At 46.3% G+C, this 20929-nt stretch overlaps 3 protein-coding genes across 4 annotated transcripts; 1 reads left to right on the top strand and 2 right to left on the bottom strand.

The window, feature by feature from the left end:
- The first annotated feature begins 2341 nt into the window (after window positions 1-2341).
- Window positions 2342-5320, top strand: LOC117845738 (nuclear transport factor 2). Its single transcript, XM_034726806.2, has 2 exons — window positions 2342-2836; window positions 4977-5320. The coding sequence occupies exons 1-2, from the start codon at window positions 2540-2542 to the stop codon at window positions 5049-5051; spliced, it is 372 nt and encodes a 123-aa protein (XP_034582697.1). The 5' UTR covers window positions 2342-2539; the 3' UTR covers window positions 5052-5320.
- Window positions 5321-6304: 984 nt separating this feature from the next.
- LOC117845736 (uncharacterized) lies at window positions 6305-8472 on the bottom strand. Its single transcript, XM_034726805.2, has 2 exons — window positions 7882-8472; window positions 6305-6628 (listed from the first exon to the last, which is right to left on the bottom strand). Exons 1-2 carry the CDS (start codon window positions 8465-8467, stop codon window positions 6591-6593), a joined length of 624 nt encoding a protein of 207 aa, XP_034582696.2. The 5' UTR covers window positions 8468-8472; the 3' UTR covers window positions 6305-6590.
- A 4890-nt stretch (window positions 8473-13362) lies between these two features.
- On the bottom strand, window positions 13363-19346 carry LOC117843096 (MADS-box transcription factor 8). Of its 2 annotated transcripts, none has more exons than XM_034723660.2 (8): window positions 19013-19346; window positions 16515-16596; window positions 15902-15972; window positions 15064-15163; window positions 14708-14749; window positions 14540-14581; window positions 13900-14057; window positions 13363-13735 (listed from the first exon to the last, which is right to left on the bottom strand). In XM_034723660.2, the coding sequence occupies exons 1-8, from the start codon at window positions 19195-19197 to the stop codon at window positions 13687-13689; spliced, it is 729 nt and encodes a 242-aa protein (XP_034579551.1). In that variant the 5' UTR covers window positions 19198-19346; the 3' UTR covers window positions 13363-13686. The 2 variants fall into 2 exon arrangements, with proteins under 2 accessions (XP_034579551.1, XP_034579552.1); XM_034723661.2 differs by having other exon boundaries at window positions 16515-16593.
- Between the last annotated feature and the right edge of the window lie 1583 nt (window positions 19347-20929).

Here is a 20929-nt window from a genome sequence, read left to right as displayed (position 1 = left end):
GCCGACGCGGCCGGCGGTCCTGCGGGGCCAGGCCGGGCGGCGTGGGCCCCGGGCGCGCGGGGGCCGGGGGTTGGCGCCAAGGGAGTTATGGCGCTAGGCGCCAGGAAGAAGAAAGGAGGAGTAAAGAGAAGAAGGAAGGAGGAAGAAAAAGGAAGGAAAACGAGGAAGAGAGAAACAAAAAGAAAAAGGGAAAAATGGGAGGAAAAAGAAAGGGGAGGCCGGCGGCGATTGCGGCACGCGGTCAGAGCACGGGCGGCGGTCTGTCGACTGGCACGTGGCGAAAATTACGGGAGAAGATAAAATGATGGTTGTCGGCTTGGGTTCTGGGACGGCGAAATCGCCGGAAAGATTTTAGATCTCCGGGAGCTCAACGGTAAAAAGATTTTGAAAGCAATTTTTTAACAGGTGATTTAAGGTGGTGATTTTTGCGGATGTTACAAGGTAGATCCACATTTTTTTGGAGTACCTCAAGAGGTGCTCCAAAAAATGCTTTCTCAGACCTCCTCGTGGAATTGGTGGGTATTTACCCACCGTTACCATCGATTACACATACCGCTTCGATTCAAAGAAAAAAAAAGAACAAAGTGTCACTTGTTTCTCCCTGTCGCCCCTTTCTTCCCGACGGTCCTCTTCCTCTGCCGCCCAGAGGATGCTCACCGGCGCCGCTGGCCGGGGGAACTTGGGCAGCGCGGCCAAGGGCGGCGTTGCCGCGCAGGAAGAAGGCACACCAGGCCTGGACCCTGCGTCCCCAATTGCCGGAAAGGGCCAGCAGCGGGCGAGCTTACCTAGGTGCCCTCCATGGCCGGCGGGGGAACTCCCCAGGCACCGCAGCCGGTAGCTGGCTGATGGACTCCGGCAACTGTCCAGTGAACCCATTGTAGCCGAGGTCAAGAGCGATGAGGTTGCTCAACTTGGCGATGCGCTCGGGATCGAGCGTGCCTTGAATCTTGTTCGATGGGAGCAGCAGCCGCTGCAGCAGCTTCACATCGAAGATGTCATCGGGGAGCTCGCTGGTGAGGCTGTTGCGGACGACGTTGAGGACGTGCAGCTGCGAACAGTTGGCGAACCCCGGCGGGATGCCTCCGCCGAACGCGTTCACGGAGAGGTCAAGGATGGCGAGCAACGGGTAGCTCACGCAAAAGGATGGGATCGAACCTTCCAGGCTGTTGTTGCTGGCGTTGAGGGAGACGAGGCTCGACGTGTGGCCCCAGAACACCGATGGGAACTGCCCTGCCAAGATATTGCTCGACACGTCGAGCACCTGCAACGGAAGCAAACGGCTGGTGGCGCTTGGCAGCGACAGCAAGGCCGACGGGAACACGCCGTCGAGGCTATTGCCGGAGGGGCTGTTGCTGTCGCGATCCTCGGGCTCGCACCGTCACCGTAGGAGATTGGAAAGAAGAAGGGCCATTGCAATCGTATTTGTTATTGTTGACTTGTATAGATACAGGGGACTGTTTTTGTCTGATGATTGGTGTTGAAGCAAACAGAGCAATGTATAGATGAAAGATATGGTTACTGAACACTGAATTTCGATGGAATTACAAGAATCTTGAACTAGAGAAGTTATTTTTCTTTTGCACATGGAGAAATGGTTTTTGATTTAGGAAGCATTGAACAAGATTTACGAGGTCTTTCAAGTTTCAAGTTTCGAGCGTGAGCAGAGGAAGAAAAGGGCAGGAAAGGGAAGAGACAGATATGTGGGCCTGTTCACAAAGGGTAAAATAGACTATTCACAACAAGTGCTCATGTTTTTGGAGCAGGAGCACTACCACCAGCTAAACACGTGTAGCATCTCCATATTTTTCTGGAGTTGGTGGAGTGAAGCTGGGAAAGTGTGGAGCTGGTTTTCCTGGAGTGGAGTGTTCCCAAACAGGTCCTCAGTGTTATCTTTTTTATGCGAGTTTGGATTTCATTTGATGCACTGCTAGGTTTGTTTTGAGATGAAAATAACCATCAATTTTCTCAGTTGAAACCAGTGCCGATCAGTGCTTTGGATTTCCAATGATATATCTTGTTACATATATTTTTGTGAAAAGATCTATCGCGTTACATGTGTACTTATGCTTGTGATATAGTAGTAGATTACAGAAGAAGCTGGTGAAAATGTTGTGCCCTTCACTACCGCTTTAACATTCACTGGATTTTTTCTTTCTTTTCGAAAACAAATTCACTACGTTTTTTAGAGGCGTTCCTGATTTCTGAACACCTGGCACTTCTCCACAATCGTACGCCGAACAGAACATGAAAAACGGGCCGAAGGACAACCACTGGGCCCAAACTGAGAAATCCTCCTCACAGCCCATTTGGCCTACCAATAAGGTCCAATCTTCTCGGCCCGTCACTCACTCTCCAGTCTCCTGTCTCCCCACTCCTTCCGAGTTCCGACCCTCCCCCACGCCCGCCGCCACCTTCTCGACTCGACCCTCCCCTCCTTCCATTCAATTCGTCCCATTCGCCTCCGCCGCGTCCTTCCCACGCACAAGCACAAACCCCTTAAACCCTAGGCCAACCGGCGGCGAGCGGCGGAGATCACTAGATGGATCCCGACAGCGTGGCGAAGGCGTTCGTTGACCACTACTACACGACGTTCGACACCAACCGGGCGGCGCTGGTGGGGCTGTACCAGGAGGGCTCCATGCTCACCTTCGAGGGCACCAAGTTCATGGGCGCCGCCGCCATCACCGGGAAGCTCACCTCCCTCCCGTTCACCGCGTGCAAGCACCAGGTCACCACCGTGGACTGCCAGCCATCCGGCCCCGGCGGCGGCATGCTCGTCTTCGTCTCCGGCGCACTGCAGGTCGCCGAGGGCGAGCACCCTCTCAAGTTCTCCCAGGTGATCCCCTTTGGCCTGATTCATAGAATCGTAGGCGTAGCTGGATTTTCTGACACGGTTGGGACTAGATCTCTCTATGTGATGCCACATAGTCGTATTTGGATTTGTTGTACCGATTAGTTGCGCTGTTGCTCTGACCTGTCAGCTCTTATAAATAGTTTATTTGATATTTATGTTAGCTTACTTGCTAGTATTGCGGATTTAGGGCATGTTTGGGTTAGGCTATTGCTAAAGTTTAGAAGTGCTAAAATTTAGCCCATCTAAAGTTTAGCACTTGCATCCGTTATCACTCATGTTTGGTAACATGGATAGAGCTAAAGTCCATCAAAAGTCACTTTCGCCCTTTTATCTCCTCACCTCCTCTCTTTCTCTCTCCCTTTTTGTCTTTTTCACAAGCCATTAGCACCTATTAGCCGTGGATCTGGGGCGGTGTGGGGAGGAGACGAAGGCGCGGCTGGAGGGGAGGACCGGCGGGAGGGGATGGCGTTAGGTGGGGATGGTGTTGGGAGGGGAGGACCAGCGGGAGGGGATGGCGGCGGGAGGGGTTGGCGGTGGGACGGGGAGGATCGGCGGGAGGGATTGGCGGCGAGACGAGGAGGACCGGAGGGGATGGCGCGCGCTGGCTTGAGGGGACGACCGGGGGACACGTCGGTGGGAGGAGAGGATCAGCGGGAGGGGATGACCGGCGGGAGGAGATGGCAGCGGGAGGGGTGGCTGCGGGAGGGGCGGCTGCGGGAGAAACACGCGCTGCGGGAGGGGGAAGAGGGCAACGGGGGAAATTTTGGACAGGGGGACCACTTTTAGCAAGTTTAGCCCCTTTTATCACCCCTTGGAGGTGCTAAAGGAAATGGGGGGGCTAAACTTTAGCACCCTCCCTTTAGCAACCCTGTTTGGGAACCCAGGTGCTAAATGGGGCTAAAAGTGGGGTGCTAAAGTTTAGCACCCCCTCTCCAAACAGGTCCTAATGTATAAAGGTGCTAGGGTGCTAAACTTTAGCACTTTCACCCATTAGCCATGGGATCCAAACAGGCCCTTAGTTTAGTGGATCTCTGATCTCTCTCTGCGCTGGAGATCTGGTCAATGGTCATGACGTATCCAGTTGTTTGGATACGTGATTTCTTTGTTGGTCAGATACCTCTAGTATTGACAATGTGATATGTACTTGCCAGGATTTTACATTGGTGCTCCTATGTTTGATTCGTTGTTACTTCTGCCACCAGAGCACACCATTTGTTTCTTTCTGAACCTGAAGTTGTATTTTTATTTTTGTTGACCTTCACTGTGTTGTTTCCAGTTATATATTTTTAGCATATGTTCTCTTGTTGCGGTGGAGGGGTTTGAGATATGTGCGATGGTTTGGAGTTTTCTCAATCTAGTCTGTTATTGATTTTATTTTTCTGGAGGTGCATGTCAAGAGGATGCTCTTTTCAATATGTGTTGATTCTTTTGTCATCTGTGAGACAGGCTTTGTAGGGTTCTTTTGATTCTATCTGAGTTATGTGTATTGGAACTACCTTGCATGTAGCTTTCGTATGTGTTTCCATCCTACATTTCCGAGTTCAGGGTCTTTCCCTCATGCTTAATCATGAGCTAGGGAGAAGTATAGTATGTTACGTCCTTGATGACTCTGACAAGTGATAAGTGTGGGTGCAATCGACTGAGTTAATCTGCTTACCACATCTATGTTTGGGGGTGCCAAACATCCTTTTGAGTGGTTTTAGTTTTTAAGTTTTTTTTTTCCTTTCTAATTGGCATACTGCAGAATCATGTGAACATGCATATCATTCTCTGTCTTCATATTGTCTGTAATGCATGTTCTTTTGCTTGGATTGCTTAAAACTTAACTTCGTGATTGTGTCTCATCCAGTTGGCTGTGTTGATGTGCTGTGTCGGTGATTCCCTTTTAGGGGGGTATAGTAGGGGGTTGTTTGTGTTTCATGGATACCTCCACTGAATCCACACGGGCTATAGTACCTTCATTTTCTCTATTGTGTTAAGTTCTACCGAATGTTATGCTAATACTGGTTACATCATTATGTTCTATCAGAAATTATGTAGGGGTTTCATTTCGCCTCTATAACTTATTTTGGTTGACGTGCACAAACAGAGTTGGTGACATTGTAGCCTGTTTACTGTGCAGATGTTCCATTTGATGCCAGTTGGACCAGGGAACTTCTACGTGCAGAACGACATGTTCCGACTGAACTATGGTTAAGAGCCTTCGTTCGGGATTCCGCATAGTTTTCCTCCCTACCAAGGAAGTCTCGTAGAATGCTTTGCAGAAACAATCTAGTTTTGTTGTTGTGTCGAACGATGTACTGCTTCAGTTTCAGCGACTTTCTGATCCATTGCAAGTAACTTCGGGTTCCAATGCCGATCATTACTTCAGAATGTCATTTTCCTTGTCTGACTTTGTTTACACTCTGGCAGTGGTGCCAGGTTTATGGTGGGCGTTGCCAATAAAGTTTTATCAGATTTATGGAATGCAAGTGGCCTTTTCTCTTCGGTACGGTAGCAGACGTTCCGTTTTGGGATTCTACCTTTGTTCTGAATCTCTAAATTATATATGCCGAGTGCGCCTGATTTTCATATCTCGATCTGGCCGAAGCCGAAGATACGAGACGGATCTGCCAGCCTGACACTGAACTCTTCGCTTCTCGCGGACTTCCTTCCCTTGCCTTGCGTTTCTTGTCTCCTTGACTCGTGCACGGCCAAGCCACACCGTTGCCGGCGGTTCCAGAGTAGCACGACCAACAAGACACGGAGACGGAGCCGGCAGCACGAGTACGGATTTCTTGCGGCGAGGCGTTGCTTCACCAGGTCGCCCTCCTCGTGCTTCCATAGCCATATATCTTTGACCCCCAACCGTTTCTATCGTCTATCGTGGGGTCTTGGCTTTCTAGCAGGTTTGTTTCGGACCTGGGCGCACCAGCGAACTGTTATCGAGCGGGCCCACTCAAACCCAACGACTCCCGTCATGGACGGTTATCTGTTGTAGCAGTCTACGCATCTGATAGACTTTTGGTGCCCTGGAAAGGAAGAAGGGGAAAGTTGGGTGGATAGGGAAGGCAAGAAAGCATTTTCAAGAAGGGTTTGTTGCGCTTGCTGGTTTTGGACAGGAGTTAGGCGATGTTAAAGTAGGAGGGACAACTGATGTGAGCGAAAACTACAGTTCTTGTTCTTTGTGCAACATCAGAAGATAAGCCAGAAAGGTGAAGGCTCACGCATTACCATTTCTGTCAAGACCGATCAGGAAAGGGCCTCCTCTTCTATTTTTTCAGTTCAGGGTTCAGTAAGTAACGGCAAACGAAGTCAATTGTTCGTGGCACTTCAGTTTTACAAGAAATGGAAATCGCAGCCACCCCTCTCAAAGTCAAACATGAGCAAAGTTGGAGCATAACAGCACGATCAGGTGAAAGACCCAGTGGAACAAACAACGTTACTGGTACGACACAAGCTCACCGAAAAGAAAAAAAATATATATATATATATATTGAACTTCTTGTTCCGCGAAGGAACAGCATTTCTTAAACAATTATAAGCTCCACGTGATGATTAGCCCAGAGCATTCTTTCCGTATGTACAAAGAAGTATCCTCCTAGTCACAGTATAAAACCATTTCAAACTTGTTGCGGCGTTACATGGTAAAAAAGGTTCCCCAGGAAGGAAAATATAGGCTGGCAACGACAACAGTCTGATCAAACTCCCCTGCTTCTATACACCTCGGTGGGAGCTTTACTTTGTATATTTGTCTTCACATCGGCATGAATGGAGGCTTGGAAAATATATGCCCTGCATGAAGTGGACAACCGAAAGGTTGTGTTACAGCGTTGGAATTGGACAGCTAAACAAGTGAAACAGGTATAAAGTCTTTGTACAATGATAACGACGTAGGATTACCGCTAAAGGAATAAAGACAATGAAATTTCGCTCATGTGGAGTGATTCTAGATGGTAGTACCAGTTAATGAAGATGTGATTAATCTATCTGCTTTGTACAGAATAAAAAAGATACAGTATAGATTTTCACTTGTTTGAATCAAAATGCTTTTCCTAGAGATAATCGAGGTTGGCGATGACATCAAGGCTAAACAACTGTACTGATATGTCGGTCTTGTATCTCTAATATCCTGTCCCTATTGGAAATATAAGGAAGGGCGATAGTGAAATGCTGAAAGGAATAGGAAAAGGTCAAGCCCCACTTGTCTGCTGTTTTTCATCACTTTAAAGAGCCCTGGAAAGCTCTTGTTCCGCAAGATTAAGAATGCTGATGTTGTCTTCATTGCAAGCATTTTTCTTAAGTGGTTCTCCCTGTCTCCGCAATCCCATCAGCATGAATCAATATACAAAGTGGTCTACTAATTAGCAAGCAGCCAGGCAATAAAGTTCCCATTTTACCTTTTTTTTACTTCACCCCTTATTTCTCTCCTTCAATTTCATAAAGTGGGTGACACAACCACATGATGTTCCATTATCATAATTCAAAAGCTATAGTTATCATAGTCTTTCCAGATCTAACACGCAGAGCTAAAAGTCTGAAGCACACTCTGAATGAAGTTACACTAGCTTGCAGCAACAGGCAACAGCTACGACTTCCTTGATCCTTTTGCCCTTTTCTTTTGGATGGGATGGCGGGTGCTTAAATCCTAAGCCAATTTTGTTAGCCAAGCAATAAAACTGCAAAAGAAAGGTGCACTACTTTTCCAACAAACTCCTGCAGGCTGTTCACATTGTCTGGAGATCAATTAGCCATGCCCATCATATACCATCTCGAGCTAAAATCGACAGAATTATCCTATTCTCATGAAGAATCTATATTCTAGTTTCAAGCACGCAAGGAAAATGAGATGCTTCAAACTAGGGCAGAGTCCAAGCGGGGAACGCCCAATTCAGCGCATTTAGCCCTGATCAAAGCCAGCATACTCCACCAATTCCCGTATTCATTCCCAATTATGCCGAATCCTTTGGCCACCTCAATCATAAAAGGGAGGGGGACCTTTCAATCCCCCAAACATGTAAACCTAGAAAACGGGCGAGATCACGTACATGGGGAGGACGACGCCTCCTTGGGCGAGGCGGAGCACGCGGCGGCGGGCCAGAGGAGGATGGCCCTCCAGATCCCGGAGAGGTTGGTGACGAAGCCGACGAAGAGGAAGACGCAGCCGAGCCCAACGACCCAGGGCATGAGGAAGAAGCCGAGCATGAAGGTGACGGAGCCGCAGAGCATCAGCGCCATGGACGCGCCCAGCAGCATGGACGCCACCCCCGCGGGCGTCACCTGCCGCGGCAGCAGCGGCCGCGGCCCCGCCCCCGCCCCGTCCTCCGGCGACGCCCGGAGCACGGTCAGCAGGAGCGCGCAGAGCTCGTAGAGCAGCCGCGACTGGTGCGCGTCCTCCGCCGCCGTGGCCACTGGCCTCATCCCCGCCGTCCCTGGAGTCTCGGAGGGGAGGGAGGGCGAGGGGGGAGGAGGAGATCGGGGCACGCCGAAATGGGTTTGCCTCGCGTCGCGTCGCGTTTCCTTGCGGCTTTTTTTAGTTGGGTGTGCGGTTTCGTGTTGCTCAGAAGAGGAGGGAGAGGGCGAGTTGGGGAAGGCAGGCAGGGGACATGGGCGCTCTTGAAATACTAGTAGCATAGCAGGCTGGCTAGCACGGGGAATGGGCGTAGCGTCTGCAAGAGGATAATGGTGGACGGAGGATTGAATTCTTTATTGGTTGGTTGATCCCAGGAATACTGGTAGAATTGTGAGAAAACAGTCCATCTCTACATTCTTGTTCTACAAAGGAATCTGGAGTTGGGGAGAAAACAAGACAAGGTTCTGCAAATCCTGCACAAAAATCATAACTAGTGTTCTCAAATTTTGGTTGTTTCTCTTTGCGGTACAGTTCGTTTGTTGTCGACGGAGTCGTGTTTTTTTTTCTATTTGTTCGATTGTAAAATGGTCAAGGATGAATTCGCAAAAAAAAGGGTCAAGGATGCAGACATATGCATAAAGAACGATGGCGTTTACCTTATGACCGGTTTAGAGCACGTTTATAGTTCAATGGCAATATGGCATTTACCTTATGACCGCGTTTAAAGTCACTCATCTAAAATTAGCTCTAGCTGATCAAATATACTACCTAATGAACAAAATTTTATAATTCAACTAGCTAGTCATTCCCTCCGTTCTAAATTACTATTCGTTTTACTTTTTCTAGATGCATGACTTTTGCTATGTATCTAGATATAATATATATTATATCTAGGTGTATAACAAAAGGTATATATTTAGAAAAGCTAAAACGAATAGTAATTTGGGACGGAGGGAGTAGTAACTACTCTATATCACTAGTCGCAACCATCTAACTATGCTTAGCCAATTGGGTGGAATAGGACCGATACGTACAGGCACGAACGGAAAAATATCCAGCATGCCCCTCCCCTTCTCCTCCCGCATCCCATTTAGTTCTTCGCAAGGGGATTGAAAGAGATTGAGGAGGATTTTAACTTATAGGGGATTTAATCACTCACAGTTCTCTTCAAACCGAACAAGACATTAAGTTGTTATGCGAGACAGTGCGAGGAGAGGCTGATAATAATGAGGAGATAATAGATAATATCTTAAAAAAACAACGATCTAAGCCTTCTATAATCTATAGCTCCAAACACTACCTTAGGCTAATCCCAATGTATCCCAATGCAAGGTGTCGTGTATGTTTAATGAGCGCCACGTAAGATTTCTTTCGCTAAACAGGAGTACTATTAAGAAAATAGAGAGGGGTGAAAAACATAGTTGGGCTCTCTCTTTTTTACAGGAAACTTGGGCTCAATATCTAAATAATCGAAAATCGTGTACGTATTCCAGACCTATTGTTAGATACAATATATGCAGCAATTAATTTACTTGGGTTCCTAAGAATACTGTGCATTGCGTGAGCTGTGTCCTGCTTGTATTTATACTGTATTGCAAACTTTAAGACGGTGATGAGATACGGTGCAACCGTAGGATCAAAGTTAGCGGAGGACATACATCAACCATCATTCGCAATATATATTGATTTAATAGACACGGTTGACATGTTCAATTTTTTTTATCCTTTACAATAAACTAGTAGTAAACGTGTGGCTTGCGAGGAAACCATGTGAGATGCCACCATGCTTGTGAGATGATAGTTCCCCTCCACGTTATAAATACTCGGGGCAGCGTTTTTCCTCCTCCCTCAAAATCAGCCACGAGCCCGCGCATTAATAGGGGTGCGTACACCACATGCAAAATAAAATCAGCGATCAAGATCGCATCCATGTGAAGTACTTGAAGGGAAAAAAAAAACCTTCTTTGCAAAGGGGTCATCGCACCGCACGTCGGGGTTGGGCCCGCCGTGGGGGGTGGCGGCACACGTGTTGGGGTGTGCGCGGTTGCCGGACGGACTTGTTCGCTGCCTGCGGAGACCAGTGACCGTGACTCGGCCAATGAGGCCACCGTGGCGCGCGGACGGGCGGGCGGGCGGGCGGTGCATTTCCGTCGGCCGCCAAGACGACAACAATACGCGGTGATGGTGGTGGAGGGAACGGGCCTGGGTGGAGACAAAATGACCCGGGCGGCCGGGCCAGTTTTTTATTCTTTTTGAGGAACCGGGCCTGTTTCATAATCACTGACCGTTTGTTCAGCAGCGTTGGCAGGTTTGGGCCGGCCCCTTGGGGCGGGGGTGCAGAACCCAACTGCCTGGGCCAGGCCGGCGTGAGCTTCTGGGAACATTTTTTTCGTGAATACGTAGGGGAAGCTGCATATCTTTATTAAGAAGAAGGTAAAAGTTTCGTACAACGCGGGCTTTCCGAGCGCACGCACACGGCTAGAGGATGTTAGGTGATTACATGTTGGAATTTACAACCGAAAGACGCGTAAACCTAGGTACTAATACACTAGGTCGTGCGCTGCATTGCCGCTTGTAGCGGCCAACTTACAGAACAAAGGTGCTTTGCCCCTGCAGAGCACCAGTAGGCTGCCTGCTCCTGGACGTCTGTCATGAGCTGTGCTGGTTGCTTGGGGCTGCTTCTTGTGAACACTCGGTCGTTACATTGCTTCCAAACCATCCATGAAACCAACATGGATGTAGAGTCCATCCCTTTCTTCTTCGGCTTGGCGAGCCCCCTGCGCTTCTGAATCCAATCATCCACCATGCTTGTCCCCTAAACTGGCGCTTGATGAGGAATGCGCAGTAGGGAGCAGATAGCATGCCAAATTTGTTGCGTGTATGAACAGTGATTGTTTCTGCTTCCTGATCGCAAAGAGCACACGTGGTACTATCTTGGAGGCCGCGGCGATAGCGCCTAACTACAGTCCAGAGTCTGTCCTTGGTGGCGAGCCACATGAAGAAGCGAACCTTCAATGGCGCCCAGCTTTTCCAGATGAGCTTTCCGGCAGCGGAGTTGGCAGCGCCGATGAAGAACGTCCTGTAGGCGGATTTAGATGAGAAGAGGCCGGATGGTTCCCATCTCCAGCTGACCACATCCTTCGTTCCAGGTGCCAACTGAACTTGCTGCAGTTCATGCCACATCTGGATGTATTGGTGAATTGCTTTGACTGTTAGCGGTCCGATAATAGAGCGTATCCACTGTTTGTTCTGCAATGCCTCCGCTACTGTCATTCTGTTCCTCATCCTTGCTCTGATCAGACTACAAAGATCTGGCGCGATGATGCAAGGTAATGAACCGACGTTCCACCTGTTGATCCAGAATAGTGCAAGGTTGCCGTCGCCTAGCTGCATACATGTATGGATGTCTGAAATGCTTGCTGGAGCATTTTGTCATCGCCAAACTGAATCCGAAGCTGCTTCCATGGCCTGTTGTTGTCAGTTTTGCTGAGCCATAGCCATCTCGGTCGTAAGGCATACGAGGCAATTCTGAGGTCCAGTATGCCAAGCCCTCCCAGCTCAGTTGGTCTGCAGGATGCTATCCGCACCACTGAACATTGGCCTCCATGTGCAGACTGCTTCCCAGCCTAAGGAACCCTCTTCAACATTTATCGATTTCCTGAAAAACCCAGTCAGGCACCTTGAGGGAGATCAGTGTATGTGTGGAAATGGAGCTCATAACCGCTTTAACCATTGTCAATCTTCCTACTTTGTTCATGAGGGAGGCTTTCCAAGTTGGGATCGAGCTTGCCACACGATCAACCAAAGGCTGGAGATAGGATTTCCTTAATCGTCCTACTGTCAGGGGGAGCCCCAAGTACTGAATGGGGAATTCAGCTACTTTGGCCGGCAGAATGTTGGTGATTCCTTGCAGGGTTCATCTGTGCAAGCTATTGGGGCAATAAGACTTTTTTGCAAATTGGTATGCAAGCCTGAAGTGTTGTCAAAGAAATTCAGTATCTCCCTTATGGTTACCAAGTCTTGAACATTGGGTGCAACAAAAAGCATGACGTCGTCAGCATATAGAGAGCACTGCTGCTTGATTGCTGCATCTGCCGGCGTCTGGAGAACTCCGGCCTGGGTGGCTTTCTTGATGAGACGGTGGAGGACCTCCATGACAGTGATGAATAGCATGGGGACAGGGGGTCACCCTGCCGTAGTCCCCTCGCGTTCCGAATCAACTTTCCAGGGTCACCGTTGAGAAGTATCCTGGTTGTGGTTGTATAGAGGAAAGATGATATCCAGTCCCGCCATTTGATGCCAAACCTGAAAGCTTGCAAGACTTGAAGCAAGAAAGGCCAATTGACTGTATCGAATGCTTCAGAGATGTCTAATTTGATCAGTAAAGTTGCCTTCTTCTTGCGGTGCAGCGTTTTTGCGGCCATCTCAACAAACTTAAAGTTGTCGTGTATTGACCGTGCTTGGATGAACGCACTCTGATTGATATCAATTAGGCGCTGAAGTTCTGGTGCGAGCCGGTTAGCGAGCAGCTTGGCAACAAGTTTGGCAAAACTATGGATCAAGCTAATGGGCCGGTAATCCCCTGGTTGGCTGGGCTCTGGAACCTTTGGCAGGAGGGTTAACAAGGCACCATTCAGGCGGCGCAGCTGTATGCAATTGTTTCTGAAGAAGGCATTAAACGCCGCCATCACGTCATGTTTGATGACAGGCCACGCTGCTCGATAGAATTCGGCCGTGTAACCGTTTTCTATCTTCTGTTTGTTTGGGCCGCTGTTGCTTCTTGGGCCATGCAAGGTGTGGAGGAGATTGGAGAGGACACCGACGCAGAGGGAGGAGGATCAGCGGCGTTTACCATCCGATCAAGCACATCCCTGCTGGAGCTGCTATAACACTTTGATCAGAGTTGTCTTAGTTGCTTTGAATTGGATTTGCAGTATCGAGGACGTTTTCTCATATTTTGCTGAATCCCCAACAATACAATGGGAGTTACAGTATAATGCTGATCGAAATTCAGGCGCATGAGGGAATACCGTGCAAGAAAGCTACCGAGCTGCATGCATGATTTCTGTGCAAAATGTATGCTTTCCTTTTTATATGCATGATTAGGAAAGCTCAAGTCCTTGCAATATAATACATATAGCCACACACTCAATAGCACAGCACCACCACAGACAGATAGCTAAACACACATAACCTTGTACTGCAAATAGCGAAATGTACAGCCGTTACACCGTACTTGTGTGTAGGTTGTGACGTACGGCATTTATACCGGATACATTTGGACACCAATAATCAAACAGCTAGTCTTTGCGCGCTAGCTTCAACGTACGCGCGCGCTTACATATCACAAAATCACAGACATTGTTTTCCACACATCGACACACAGACAGACATAGACATATAGTATGTGACTGAAACACATTCACGATCTTGCAGTAGAATGTAACGCGACGGCGGCCGTCGCGTTTTTATTTCCTTAATTACTTCCCCATCCATTTCTTCAGGGTAGCCATGTAGGCATGAAGTTGTTCATATGCTCAGGAGCGAACCTGCAATACATGACAGAAAAACACAACAAAAATACGTACAGGATCAGACGGCAAATTGGCAATGCACAGATCAACTTCACACCTCGTGCACACAGTAGATAAGATCTAGCGAATGATAAGAATTGAAGCAACCTGCACTTCTGCAGGGTGTACATATGGCTTACCCAATCTGCAGGGTTGGCTCAGGGCCAACTTCCAGGGGATGGAAGAATCCGTTGCCAACATGTGATGGCGCCTGCTGTGGGGACTGCCGCTCGTAGCCAAGCAAGTTGGCACTGTGCTCCCACACCTGCCCGTTCACTTGGCTGCTGGTCTCCTCCAGCTGATCATTTCCTCGCAAAACAATCGCAAAAGCACATTAATAACCTTGCAATTCAGTTCACAAATAAGGGATCACGTTGACAGCAGGTGAACGATAATATGATAGTAGGTTATTGTTTTGAAAATAATATCATAGTTTAACTGCAGTGTTCCTCATGCAAAACCTGACCAAGAAACACAATACTAGCAGTGTACATGATAACAGGTTCAGTCAGGAGCAATTTGTGCATTTCTACTGATGGACATTAAACTCATTCGTAGATGACACCTGTATCTGAATAGCATATATATGGGTGTAGCTAGAGGGAGCAGATCGAGTGCTATATATACAGATCAAGTTCTTCATATGTGCCTTTAGCTCAAATCTATGACTTGAAACTTATAAGCAATATAAGATCAGAAGAATTAATGTGTATATGCAACATAAAAGGGCTAGTAATTTTTTTCGAACAATTAAAAGGGTTAGTAATAAGGGGAACATACCTTTCTTCTAAGGCACTTATTTGCTTCGCACAGCATTTGCTCCTGGAAAATGGTTAAGTGACATCATTAGTTGGAACAGTACTGTACACACGTGCTTTCCTGAGCAGAAATGAACTAAGAATATTCCTATGGCTAGTAATCATAGTCAATTGTATGTTAAGAACATACCCTTCTCTGAAGATCAGTGAGTTGATCAAGCATATGCTGTGTCTGCAAGAACAAAACTTTGATCAGCTAGCATTTTATTAGGTATATGATACTGTATCGTTCAGTCTTAAAGCTACATATACATACAAAATTCCAGGATGACATAATTAAGGAACATTAAGTGCAGAAAATATATGAGATCAACGGAAATATTGTGGACTTAAAAATACTATATATAATATGTGCACCAATTACACATCATGGCAAATTATATATGGTCACAGTTATAATCAAAGAGAACCATTTCAAAACATTTAGAATTGCGTTTATCCAAGAATATTTTACTGCTTTAGAAAATGATCTATTCAATCAATTACCCTTGTGGATCTTATGTGCCTCAAGGATGAATCAAGTTGCTTCTCAAGCTGCTCAAGATCCTTGATGCCAAGTGACCCAAGATCTTCACCGAGCAAATTCCTGTAGTTAACCAATAAACAGTTATGTACATTTTCAGCAAAGTAATACACATTAAGCTGCCTTCTTTAAACATCTTCTAGTTCTGCGGATATATGCTTTAGACCCAATGCTTTAGTTATGCAACTTATCTATGTTACGTTTTACATTAGTGAACCAAAATTGGGCAAACCCTATTCATGTACAGATATTTCTACCTAGAAAATGTAACCTATTACCTGCTGCTGACTAATAACATACACTGGAAAATTACAGTACTACCAAGTTATAGCTCTTCTGACAGAAATTATCTGCTGCTGACCAATAACATGCATCGGAAAATTACAGTACTACCATGTTATACACATTAAGCTTCCTTCTTTAGGCATCTTCTAGTTCTGCGGATATATGCTTAAGACCCCAATGCTTTAGTTATGCAACTTATCTATGTTACGTTTTACATTAGTGAACCAAAATTGGGCAAACGCTATTCATGTACAGATATTTCTACCTAGAAAATGTAACCTATTACCTGCTGCTGACTAATAACATACACTGGAAAATTACAGTACTACCAAGTTATAGCTCTTCTGACAGAAATTATCTGCTGCTGACTAATAACATGCATCGGAAAATTACAGTACTACCATGTTATAGCACTTTTTGACAGAGATTGTCCAACCACATATGTAGCAATTAGAGATTAAAGGTCACTTTACCATGGAATGAAAAAAATACCCAAGAACAGATTGATCAACTTGCCTCTGAGTCCTCTGTAAATTTTCCACCCTCGCTTTCAGTTTGAGGTACTCATTGCGACTGCTTTGGACTAACTGAAAAATATGAGGAACTTCAATTCAGTACAAAGATCTCTAAGGAAACAAGTACACATTGAGTGCTTAATTTTGAGAAAATTGTCAAAGTGGGAAGTAGGGATGCAATACATATTTTGCATTAAAAATAAACACTTCACAAGCAATGATACTTAGAAAACAAGTAAGCAGGAGGGAATCCACGACTTTCATCTCTGAAAACAACTCAATGTAATAAACTTATGTTTTCTACATCATTATAGGCATGATTATAACTAATGCTTGGCTAGTGCATGCGGCCAGACAATCAAATGACAATATTCTATGCATGAATTTATCATGATTAAGAATTGTTGTATGATGAGATATTTATTGGAACAAAATGAAGATATAGCTTCTGTAACTGTCGTATGTCTTGAACCAACAGAGCCACTATGTATTAAAGATCAACATAAATTGTTTCAGATGTAAGAGTGTTAGTATATAGCTTTTGACAAGGAAGACTAGAACACGGAGCACACATCAGAAAAACAGGTTGAGATAAATAGGAGTATCAAGCTAACCTCGTTCTCCTTGTTCTGTACTGCAGTATCTGGTCCACCATAACTAGATTTTTGGTACCTCTCAAGTGTTTTCGTGATGCTGCTACAAGTTCCAAATTGACATGGATAGTTAGCAGAGTACATAAAATATGGTGATTTGATTGAGAAGGTAAAAATGCAAATGCGACTAAGATTCTCTCAATTATAGAAGAATTTTGGTTGCACACAAAGAAAAACCAAATTAAAGCATCTAGAAGAATTTGTATTTATCTTAGTATTGATAGTTCAAGTTCATCGCAGTAATGTGCCAGTAATATATAGCACACGAGAGAAAAAAATATTATGGCTTCACCCAATGGACCCTAGAATAATCAATTATCCCTTATACCACGAGAATCTCAGTTGTTCTGCCATGTTGCAGACTTCGAGGGGAAAACTGATGCGCGGGAACAAAATCTACAGAATACGATGAGTATCTGTCAGCATAAAATACTAGAGTACTAGCTAGGCAGCAATTCTATAGTCTCTGAAGGGACATCTGATAAAGCTTTTCCTTGGAGAGTTTTACGGGCATGTCAGCATGGGTTTTCAAAACAATGACATGAAAGGACAATTCGGTGAGAGAGGTGAGGAGACACAACCAATGACAATTGAAAGCTGTCACTGATTGTACTCTTGTTATACTTCCAGGTCAATCCTAGGAATCTTGTGTACCTTTCCTTGTCCTCGAGCAACACAGACCGAGGTCTCAAAGATTGCTGTTCCGTCATACACTTCAATAATGCTAAAAATACAACTTCGAAAATGAATCAATTACCATTTTTCCTCTTAATGAAGTTAGACATGTAGATGGTTTGATGTAAAGCAAAATTATATTTACATTCAAAATTGCAATTTTTCTTTCTACAAAAATTATTAGTGGCAAAATATGATGTGCATATTTGTTGGAAAGTAACACTATCCAGTGTCTGGCACAAGAGATCCCCAGATCCTGACATGCAGCTTACAAAAACAAAACAGGTGTAGAAACTGCATACTCTGGTATCTTCTTTACATTTGCAACAGAAAGAAATTAAGGTTTTTTATTACAGATTTATGTAACTAAAAAACATAATTGCCTGCTGTTTGCTGGATCATGGAAAGTATTTACAAATTTACCAGCACCTCAGCAAAATACTTTTTAGTACCATGAAGTAACAAACCAATATGCATCTAATTGTTATCAAAGCAGCTGGACTTGGGGTAAACCCTTTCCTTTTCTTTCATTTTAACAATCATTTTTATTCTGTAGAGCCATATCAATTACAAGGTGATCCTAGGGATCCAGAGGAGGACAAATTTGGATTTGGAACAGAACGCACATGTGCCCACCAACGAAACTAACCATATTTTTTTGTGTCCATTAGTTAGAAAAAAAGAAATGCTTGTTCTGGAGCCAATGACAGATACAGTTAGCTAAAAGTTATCTAAAATTTGTTACATGCTGAAATTTATTTGTGTGCTGACTTGTTGTGATCTCAAACCATGCTAATTGGTTTTTTATTGTATGTTCGATCATTCAAACAAAGAAGAAACTGACCTACCTGTTTTAGTTGCATAAAGTATGACATGACCATAAAACCACAAAGTAAGAAAATTGCAACTGAAAAGTTTATATACACGCTAGTTTAGAATATGTTCCTTCTTTTGTCACAAAAAGAAAAGTTATCAATAGCCTTCATTTTTTATGGTAAGCTTACTAAACATACATATATATGAGACCCCTTTTTACTTTTTAGTATGAAGTGGAAACAAAAAAAATACTTTTGCAAGAGACTCTACATCAGAACAGCAGCCACTCAGATTCAAGAAACTTTTCTGTTTCCTACCAAGTCCCAAAAGATCTATGCGAATAAACTAGCGGATGCATGCATGCTACGAACCCTCATCTGAGTCCCTGCACGAACACCAGAACACGCTAACTGGCTGATGTGATGCACAAACTAATTAAGCTGTCACCAAGCGATTAAACCTTTGTCAGATGGCACAGCAAAACATGCCAAAATCTGAGCAAAAAATACCTTATTTAACCCGGATTCAAGTATCTAGCTCTCGCCCAAGCAAATATGCAGTTAATTTAACCGGGAATTCGCGCCATCTCTAGACCAATCGATGTGCTATAAACCCGGGTGCAAAACCCACCAGATCTACGAAGATCACCACACCCACAAGCCAGAGAGACACCCAAAACCCTAATTCCGGATCCGCTACAAATCCACCAAGTTTCTACTCCCAGAACCCTCGAAAACGCATCACACATGACCAGTTCAGAACCTACGAGCTTCGCCTCTCACAGATCGGCCCGGTCTCACCCAGATCCCCGCGAAACCACGCCCCTAGTTAGCTCGGGAGCCCCTTCGAAGTCCCCGCCAGCGCCCCGCGCTTCACCGGAGGCCAGATCCAGCGAGATCCAAGGACCCCCGGTACTGCCAACTCGTACACAGATGCCTGCGCGCCGTGCTGCTGGCTCGTGCGTATACCTTTGCCCGCTGCAGAACTCGAAGAGCTTGCCGCGGTTGGAGAAGATGATGAGCGCGACCTCGGCATCGCAGAGCACGGAGAGCTCGTACGCCTTCTTGAGCAGGCCGTTGCGGCGCTTGGCGAAGGTGACCTGGCGGTTGATCTTGTTCTCGATCCGCTTCAGCTCCACCCGCCCCCTCCCCATGGCTCCCAACCCTGCTTCCAGCTAGCTAGCCCCCAGCTGGCAGCTACCTCCTCCGCAGCACCCTTCCACACCACCGGAGCCGAGAGGAGCTGCTGCCGCTGCTAGCTGCTCTCCTCCAGCTCGATCGCCCCTCGCTCCACCACCGATGGAATGGAACCAAGCAAAAGCGAAAGCGGAGTAGGGGAAAGGTGAGGAGGGCGCAGGGCGAGATGGGAGGGGAGGGGGTGGGGTTAAAAGGGCGAGGCGAAAGGCGTGGTGAGTGATTAGGGCGCGGCCCCCATTGCCATTTCCGGCAAGGTGGTGGGCGACCCGGAACCCTAGAGGCAAAAGGCCAACCCCCTCCCGTCTCGTGATCGTAGTACGCCCGCACACGCCACCCTCGCATTAATCAAATTCAATTCCGCACCTCAATATCCGGCCATGTGTCAGCCACCCCCCTCTCTCTCTCTCCTCATCGCTGAGCTGCTGAATGGACCAGTGAGGAATCGACAGGTCGAGGCAGGCGAGAGAGAAAGAAAGGGAGAGAAAGGCCGTGAACTTTTCCGGATGGAACCTCGGCGTGTCGTGGTTTTGGGCAAAGGCCCCGTAGCCTAGCAGCGCACCACCACCGCTTTCCTCTTCGCCCGGGTTCCCCATGGCTCGTTTCCGGCTTCTTCCAACGAGCGTGCAGCGGCGACCGAGCCTGCGCCTATGCCGGGTTCGTTTGTGTCTCGCTCGTTGCCATAGTTCGTGTAGACAGGACGGGAGCTCTCCAGTTTGGAACTCTGGATGGGGTGAGGGGCTGCATGCTACCTCCGATCCGTTTCGCTTTTCCCTGAAAGGAGAGGAGCGTGTTGCTCCGTTTTGCTCTCGCGCCTAGGGATCTGGCGCTGTTGTTTCGGTATGCTGCGTACGCTTGCGCGTAAGATCGTGTGGAGTCCTGGACTTTATCACTTCCATATCTGTTTGGACTCTGAAAGGGTGGATCTACTTGTGCCATCTGAAGAAGCTGATCTGCTTCGGATGGGAAGCCGGGGCAGGAATCATCACTGATGTAGTAATACTAACTTGCCTAGGTTTGATCTCTCTTGCAAGATTAGTAACCACGCAGAAAATAATTATATTGGTAGGTAGCTAAAATATTGTGAGCCGACATTTTGCCCAAGGTGGCTACTAATAAGCTATGGTTCGGAGCTTTGCATGTGCTATTATTACATGGCAACCGGATAGATGAAGAGATTCTGCTACAAGTTTTCTTATTATAGTGTGTAGTTCGTGTTTTTTAAACTTACTAACTAAATAAGCATGTAGTAGTATCCTTTTGGAGATTAATTATGCCGCAAAGGAAACTGAAAATCACACCACATTATTATGGACATTTCTCACTTAAAATGGTGGTTCCTTTCCTGTGGAACTTCAATTATTGAATCAAATCACATTATCAGTGAAATGTTGAAAATTATTAGTGGTTATAACAGAAAGGCGTTGCGATTGATCATCCTGTTTAGTGTACTACTGCGAACATTTTTCCCCTCTAGTTTCCTTTCGGAACAACCTCAAGAAGATTACATGTGGCAACGCAAGTAGCTTACATGTGGCACGATGTATGTATACGTTATTGTTGTACCAGTACAGTAGTACACCAAACCATCATTAGCTGGTACGGTGGCCACACGGTCTGGAGCACCGAGCACGCCTAAGAACAGGAATTACAGGATCAAGTGGCCGGCCCTAACGTAACCCTGCGCAATAC

This window comes from Setaria viridis, chromosome 2, assembly GCF_005286985.2.
Source record: "Setaria viridis chromosome 2, Setaria_viridis_v4.0, whole genome shotgun sequence".
In the NCBI taxonomy this organism is placed as follows: Eukaryota; Viridiplantae; Streptophyta; class Magnoliopsida; order Poales; family Poaceae; genus Setaria; species Setaria viridis.
Note: the sequence above shows the minus strand (reverse complement) of the source record. Positions and strands in the feature narration are given on the sequence as shown.

Coding starts and splice junctions, on each gene's coding strand:
- LOC117845738 (XM_034726806.2), top strand. CDS start 2,540: ATGGATCCCGACAGCGTGGCGAAGGCGTTCGTTGACCACTACTACACG. Junction 2,837..4,976: donor ACCCTCTCAAGTTCTCCCAG/GTGATCCCCTTT, acceptor TTTACTGTGCAG/ATGTTCCATTTGATGCCAGT.
- LOC117845736 (XM_034726805.2), bottom strand. CDS start 8,467: ATGCTACTAGTATTTCAAGAGCGCCCATGTCCCCTGCCTGCCTTCCCC. Junction 6,629..7,881: donor GGAGGCGTCGTCCTCCCCAT/GTACGTGATCTC, acceptor CACTTCATGCAG/GGCATATATTTTCCAAGCCT.
- LOC117843096 (XM_034723660.2), bottom strand. CDS start 19,197: ATGGGGAGGGGGCGGGTGGAGCTGAAGCGGATCGAGAACAAGATCAAC. Junction 14,750..15,063: donor GGCACATAAGATCCACAAGG/GTAATTGATTGA, acceptor TTGTTCTTGCAG/ACACAGCATATGCTTGATCA. Junction 13,736..13,899: donor GAGCCAACCCTGCAGATTGG/GTAAGCCATATG, acceptor CATGTATTGCAG/GTTCGCTCCTGAGCATATGA.